We start from the raw sequence: 6,806 nt of genomic DNA on the forward strand, positions 1-6,806 counted from the left end.
GAGAGATACTCCGTGGGCGCCTTACGCCGAAAGAGTCGGGAGGGAGCAAAAGGAGAGGGGAGCAAGGGCAGGGGAGCGTGAAAACGCGGCGACCGCGGTTGGAAAGGTGACAGGAGGGGAGGGACGGCGCGGCGACCCGGGAGACCCGCGCGCGCCCCGCAGCGCGCCCGCGCGGAGACCCGCGGCCCCGCGCCCGGGAGGCGGGGCGCGCTCCGGGGCCTGGGTGGGGGATGCTCCGCGGGCGGAAGAGGGGGGCGGCGAGAGGAGCGATTTCCAGGCCCGGCCGGGCGCCTCACTGCCCGGGAATGCGCCCCGGGCGGCAGTGGGTGGGTATAACTCGGGCCGGGCGCGGGGCCGCCGAGGAGGTGGCGGCTGCGCGACGGCTCCGGCCTGAGAAGAGCGCGGCGGCGCCGGGAGCGGGCTTCCCACCCCCACCTGGGGGACGCGGGCAGGTGAGGCCCGGGGAGGGGCGGGAGGGAGCGGGGCCTCGGCGCGCGGCTCGGTCGGGGACGCAGCTCTCTCCGTCCCCCGCGCCCCGACGGGACGGTGGTCGGTTCCCCGAGCCCCCCGTTGGGCACCGTCCTCGTGGTCCCTCTGTGCCCTGGGAAACCGGGGGTGGGGGGCACGAGTTCCCATAACCATCGGGCCTCCCCGCTCTTTGTCTTCCCCTGCCAGGTGCAGCGGCCATGGCTACGACAGGACCCCCCTGGAGGTGGATGGTCGGTGCGCTGGTCACCGCTCTGATTCTGCGGGTGACAGGTAAGCGGCCCCGGGTGCGCGCATGGCCGCTACCGGAGCCTGAAGTTGTGGGTGACTCTGCGTGGCGCTGGCGCGCCTGTGCCAGGGGGCAGCATGCGGCTGGCGCCAGGGCTGGGGGAACGGAGCCGGGTCCCTGTCCGTTTCTGTGGCTGTGTGATTGTGGCTGGGCGCAGGACTTCGTGTGGCTCCGCGTAGGACCGTTTGACTGAGGCCCTTTGTCCAGGTGGTTGAATGTGGCTGTGTTTGTGCGGGGCCTGATGCGCGGCGGTGTGCGGAGTCGCCCTCCCTGCCTCCACAGGTTGAGTGTGCAGAGGTGGCTGTCCTCTGAGGCAGTGGTGTGATGGGGGGGCCAGGGGGCCATGCTGGGGCCACTGAGCGTAATCTTGTCCCGGCGCCAGCATGCGTGTGTGCACAGGGTAGGTGGCAATCTGCACATGTGTGCATGCAAGGCACACAGGCGTGTCGCTGAGACACTGTGTGGGTGTGGGATCAGGCCGGGCCTCCCCCGAGTGTGTGTACCCGGGAAGTGTGTGTGCCACGAGACAGCTGTGTGTGCAGCCGCCCCTGAGGAGCCGACGCGTGTCTCCATGTACCTGCGTGTGTGCTTGTCCGTGGCAGCTACGTGTGCGTGTTTCTTGGAGTGTGTGCACAGACTTCTCTGGGTCACCAGCAAGAGCATGAACGCGTGGCCTGTGGGGAGGGGGCGCTGGTGATGGAGCCGGGTATGTGTCTGTAGGTTCGTGCGTGGGAGAAGCATTCAGGAGGCACCCTTGTGTTTGAAAACCAGCTGTGCTCTCCCCTCCACGGCCCCCCAAGCTCAGCTCACTTCCTGGGTCTGCGCCCTCACATGCACTCTGACCATCAACCACCCCTGGGTGCAGCCTACATCTCCATTAAGGCGCCCTTGGGTGGTGCCCACCCCAGTCAGACTCTGTGACTCCCCCCTTTCTGCCAGGCTTCACCTCCCTCATCCCCAATTCCTAGAACCCAGCTCCACCTCCGCTCCCCGATTCAGGGCTGTTTATAGGAAGGCTCCCAGCGTGACCCTGGCGCGGCCCTACCCAAGCCCGCTCCCAGTTCCTCCCACAGCCAGGCCCTGTGGCCTCCAGCCCTGACCCCATTCACGGAGCCCAGGCCGCGCTTCTCCCAAACCTGGTCCTACCTGTAAAGCCCTGTTCTCCGGCCTATCCCCAGGCTCCACCCCCCGACCCTTGGCTCCACCCCTGAGGCTGTTCAGTTTTACCCTCTCGGACCCCACCCACTAAGCTCTAACCACTCCTAGGGATCCTGAGACCCAGTCGGAGTCCAGGCTCACCCCCTGGGCCTGGGCGCTGCCCTGAACCCTAAGTCTCGCTCCCTCCGTCGGTTCCGAGCCTCCCAGCTCCACCTCTGGAGCCGCGGCCCCGCCCCCTCCACCTAAGCGCCCCTCAGAAATGCAAGGACGTCGGGCTGGCCTGAGGCCCAGCCCCCGAGTCCGAGCTCCGCCCCCGAGCCCCTTCGCGCCCGTTCTGTGTCCCTAGAGCCCGTTCTTGCAAATGATACTTCCTGCAACACCGCCCCTGGCTTCGGGGCCTCTGGGGGCGCCCAGGACCTCGGGAGCGGGGCCAGAGGGGACACCCGCGAGAACGACAGCAGCAGCCGCATCGTCAACGGGACCGACTGCGACCCGCACGCCCAGCCGTGGCAGGGGGCGCTCCTGCTGAAGCCCAACCAGCTCTACTGCGGGGCGGCGCTGGTGGCCCCCCAGTGGCTGCTCACCGCCGCCCACTGCAGGAAGAAGTGAGCGGGCCGGGCCGGGGAGGGGCCGGAGGCCGGGGCTGGGAGACCGGCTGCGGACGGCCAGGCAGCGAGGGGAGCTGGAGGTGGGGGTGAGCTGAGGATGGAGATGGGGGAGACAGTGGGGCCGGGTCAAGGTTAAGTTGGGGGGGGGGGGGAGTTGGGGATGGGTTGGATTTGGGGTTAGGCATGCACACGTCGATGGTTTGGGGGTGGGTAAGGGTGAGGGATGGGGTTAGAGTTGGGTTTGAAGTTGAGAAAAGGGGGTGAGCATGTGTCTGCTGATGGTTTGGGGTGGAGCTAGAATTAGGGTTGGTTCTAGAATCAGAAGAGAGTGGAGACTGGGATGGAGTTGGGATCAAGTTGATATCAGGAATGGATGTGGGGCTGAGGGGGGGCTGGGATCATGGTTATGGGTGGGGTTGGAGATGGTTGGATTTGAAGCTGGGGATGGTCAGGTTTGGGGTTGGGGTGCCTGTGTTGGTGGTTTCCGTGTGGGGAAATATTCAGGTGGGGTTAGGGATGAGCGGGAGATGTGGCTGGGGGGGCGATAGGCATGGGTTTGGAGATAAAGGTGGTGTTGGGCTGGGGTTGCAGGCAGGGTGGACTGGGGTTGGGACCAGGCATCGGATGTGGGGTAGCGACCAGGGTTGGTGGTGATCTGCAACATCTTCCTCAGAATTTTCAAAATCCGCCTGGGCCACCACTCCCTGTCACCCGTATATGAACATGGGCAGCAGATGTTCCACGGGGTCAAATCCATCCCGCACCCTGGCTACTCCCACCCTGGCCACTCCAATGACCTGATGCTCATCAAACTGAACAGAAAAATCCTTGAGAGTCAGAATGTGAAGCCCATCAACATCTCCTCCCACTGCCCAGCTGTTGGTACCAGCTGCTTGGTGTCTGGCTGGGGAACAACCAGCAGCCCCCAAGGTGAGTGCCCAGGTCCCTCCTGTGTGTGTGTGTGTGTGTGTGTGTGTGTGCGCGCAAGCGTTTTTTTTTTTAATCAAACATCGATCGGTTGCCTCCAACCTGGGCATGTGCCCTGACTGGGAATCAAACTCGAGACCCTTCAGTGCACAGGGCAATGCTCCAACCAACCAAGCCACACGGGCCAGGGCCCCGGGTCCCTCCTGATGCCCACCCATGCCTGTCTTCTCCTGGTCTCTGGCTGAGCATCTGCCCCCCCTCCCCCGTCTCTCTCGGCCACTCCGGGAGCTTCACCCTGCGTGTCTCTTTGACAGTGACCTTCCCCAAGGTCCTCCAGTGCTTGAACATCACTGTGCTGAACCACGAAAGGTGCAAGGAGGCCTACCCGGGACAGATAGATGCCACCATGTTCTGCGCTGGCGATGAGGTGGGCAGAGACTCCTGCCAGGTAAGAACTGAGCCGTCCCCGGGCGCCCAGCAGACACGCACTAGGTACCCACTGCGGAGCCTGGAGCCGGCTCGGTGCTGAGAGCCCGGCGGGGGCCAAATCTGTTAGGAGCCTGGTTCTCACGGAGCTCATGCTGTGGACAGCGCCGTCCAATGGAAATACAATAATGTGAGGTGTGCAGGTAATTTTAAGTTTTCCAGTAGCAACATTTTTTTTAATTAAAAAAGAAACAGGTGAAATTAACTATCTTTTTTTTTTAATCTTCACCTGAGGGTATTTTTTCCATTGCTTTTCAGAGAGAGTGGAAGAGAGAGAGAGAGAGAGGGAGAGAAACATCGATGTGAGGGAGACACACCAATTGGTTGCCTCCCGCAGGAGCCCCAACCAAGGCCGGGGATGGAGCCTGTAACAGAGGTACACGCCCTTGGCCAGAATTGAACCCGGGACCCTTCAGTCCAGGGGCCGAGGCTCTAACCACTGAGCCAAACTGGTTAGGGCAAAATTATCTTAGTAATATATTATATTTAACCCAATGGATCTCAGCACCATCATTTCAAAATGTAATTAATATAAAACAATTATGAATGAGATATTATGCACTTTTTTTTTCAGTAGTAAGTGTTTGAAAGCCAGTGTGTAATTTTTTTTAACCCTCACTCCAGGATATGTTTTTATTGATTTTTAGAGAGACAGGACCCCAGGCTGATGCTGAGCCGCTGAGCCACGCCCGGCTGGGCTACAAGTTGCTCTGTCACACCAGGTGTGGGCTTGGTCACTAAAAGCAAGAAATAACAACAACAATAGTCAAATGAATATTATAATAATGATAGTGGCTAATTGCCGAGCTCTGTTTTAAGTAGTTCACATACAGCAGCTGATTAGCTCACTTAAGTGCTATAATTATTAGCTCTACTTTACAGACCAGGAGCCAAGGCTCAGCGCACTTCACTAACTGCCTCTCCAAAGAAATTCTGCGGGGATATTAAACCAAAAATCCTGAGAAAATTAAGCCACGAGAGAGTTGAAATTTAGAGTTTCGTGGAACAAAGCCCTTTTTCTTTGACATAGCGTCTGCTAATGGAGAAAGAAGCAAGGCCTTGGGTTTTCTTATAATTGCCACCAGGCCTGGATAGCCATTCCGATTTTGTATGACCATGAGTAAGAAAGGCAGTAAAGAGCGCCTCGTGTTGTTACGGGAGGGTAATTACGGGGAGCGACGGAGAATCAAGGATCAGCCACCCAATCAGTCCAAGGGGGCAGCTCTGTCCACGAAAGGAGGCCCAGACCTCAAAAAAGGTTTGAAGAGTTTATTTGAGCCAGACCCAGAAGGAAAATCTCAAAAGACTGAGAACATGCTCCAGGGAAGGGCAGGCTGGTAGTTTATTTTACTATTGGAATCAATGGAGATGTAGGAAAGGTTACAAGGTAGCCATTGGTGGTAGATTAAGGAGGGGGATCTCTAGGGTTGGATACAGAGTAACATGGGGAGGTACATGTTTCTTTTACGTGGCGGGTGCAGGATGCTTACCGTCTCTTATACACAGTTACTGAGCTGGGCGGGGAAAAGCTAACAGTGAGGGGTGCTGGGGTCCTCTCCTCCCAGTATCAGGGCATTTATCTCTGCGGGTCTGGAGAGGAGATCATTCTGACATTTAAAGTATGTTATTACTCCACAAGCACAAAAACAAGGGCCAGGGCTCAGTCAAGGCAACGGTTAGGCCTGTCACATAGGATATGACTTCCTGCAATGACCCACTCAGTTAGGAAAAATTCTTATGATCAGAACATCCCATGTGGTTACTTTCAATTACTGAGCTTGTCAGACTTGCCAAGTAGCCCCCTTTTCATTCACAGCTTTTAACAGGGGGGGTATTCTGCACCCCCAGGGGACATATGGGCATGCCCGGAGGGGGGGGGGAGGGGGGGGAGCTACTTCTATCTAGTGGGCAGAGGCCGGGGATGCTGCCAAGCATCTGACAACACACAGGACAGCCTCTCACTGCAAAGAATGACCCGGCCCCACTGTCAGAGGTGCCCAGGTGGAGAAACTGTCTTCCAGGGACTGAGATCTGCCTCTGGGCAAAAGCAAGGTCTAAGTACAAGTCGAATTGGTGTCAAGGAGGGTGAAAGGTGAGGAAGGGAGAGGAAGGCCTGTTAGTAGAAGAAATACGGTAGCCTAAGGCCCGAGGAGAGAGTGAGAGGGACCGAGGTGCAGTGAGTGGCAGACAGTGGGGAGCTTGGGGTTGGCTAGAGAGGGACAAACACTGGATGTCCAGTGAAATGTTAACATTCTCTCTCTCTCTCTCTCTCTCTCTGTCTTTATCTGTGTCTCTTCCTCTATCTATGATTCCATCTCTGTGTCTCCCTCTCCCCACCTCCCCACATCTCTGCTTCTCTCTGCGCCTCCCTTTCTCCCCCACAGGGTGATTCTGGGGGGCCCGTGGTCTGCAATGGCACCCTACAGGGACTCGTGTCCTGGGGAGACTTTCCCTGTGCTCAGCCCAACAAACCCGGGGTCTATACCAACCTCTGCAAGTTCACCAAGTGGATCCGGGACACCATCCAGGCCAACTCATGAGTCATCCCAGGGCCGGGCATTCTGGTGTCCCCCACCCCCTGCAAGTCCTCACCCTGCAGGGGCCTGACACTCCTTCCAGACCCCCCATTCCTTCCCAAGGATGTTGAGGGTGCTAACCTCCAGCCCCCTGAGTTTCCAGGGTCTCCCTTCCCCGACCATGGACTGATCCCATGTCTCCAGTTGGATCCTGGGGACGTGTCCTGGAATAGCCAGAAATAAAGTGTCCAAGGAGAAGTGGACTCTGTGTGTGGTCTCCTCCCCGCCGCACCCCCTGGGCGGCCTGGCAACCCCTCCCTACTTTCGTGCTTGCTC

At 58.7% G+C, this 6,806-nt stretch overlaps 1 protein-coding gene across 1 annotated transcript; it reads left to right on the forward strand.

Annotated features, from left to right (window-relative positions):
• The first annotated feature begins 367 nt into the window (after positions 1 to 367).
• LOC308548473 (kallikrein-5-like) lies at positions 368 to 6,602 on the forward strand. Its single transcript, XM_081120019.1, has 6 exons — positions 368 to 452; positions 676 to 759; positions 2,280 to 2,538; positions 3,215 to 3,471; positions 3,783 to 3,916; positions 6,339 to 6,602. Exons 2-6 carry the CDS (start codon positions 687 to 689, stop codon positions 6,492 to 6,494), a joined length of 879 nt encoding a protein of 292 aa, XP_080976145.1. The 5' UTR covers positions 368 to 452; positions 676 to 686; the 3' UTR covers positions 6,495 to 6,602.
• Positions 6,603 to 6,806: the final 204 nt, after the last annotated feature.

Source organism: Miniopterus schreibersii (assembly GCF_964146895.1).
Source record: "Miniopterus schreibersii genome assembly, chromosome: 18".
Lineage (NCBI taxonomy): Eukaryota > Metazoa > Chordata > Mammalia > Chiroptera > Miniopteridae > Miniopterus > Miniopterus schreibersii.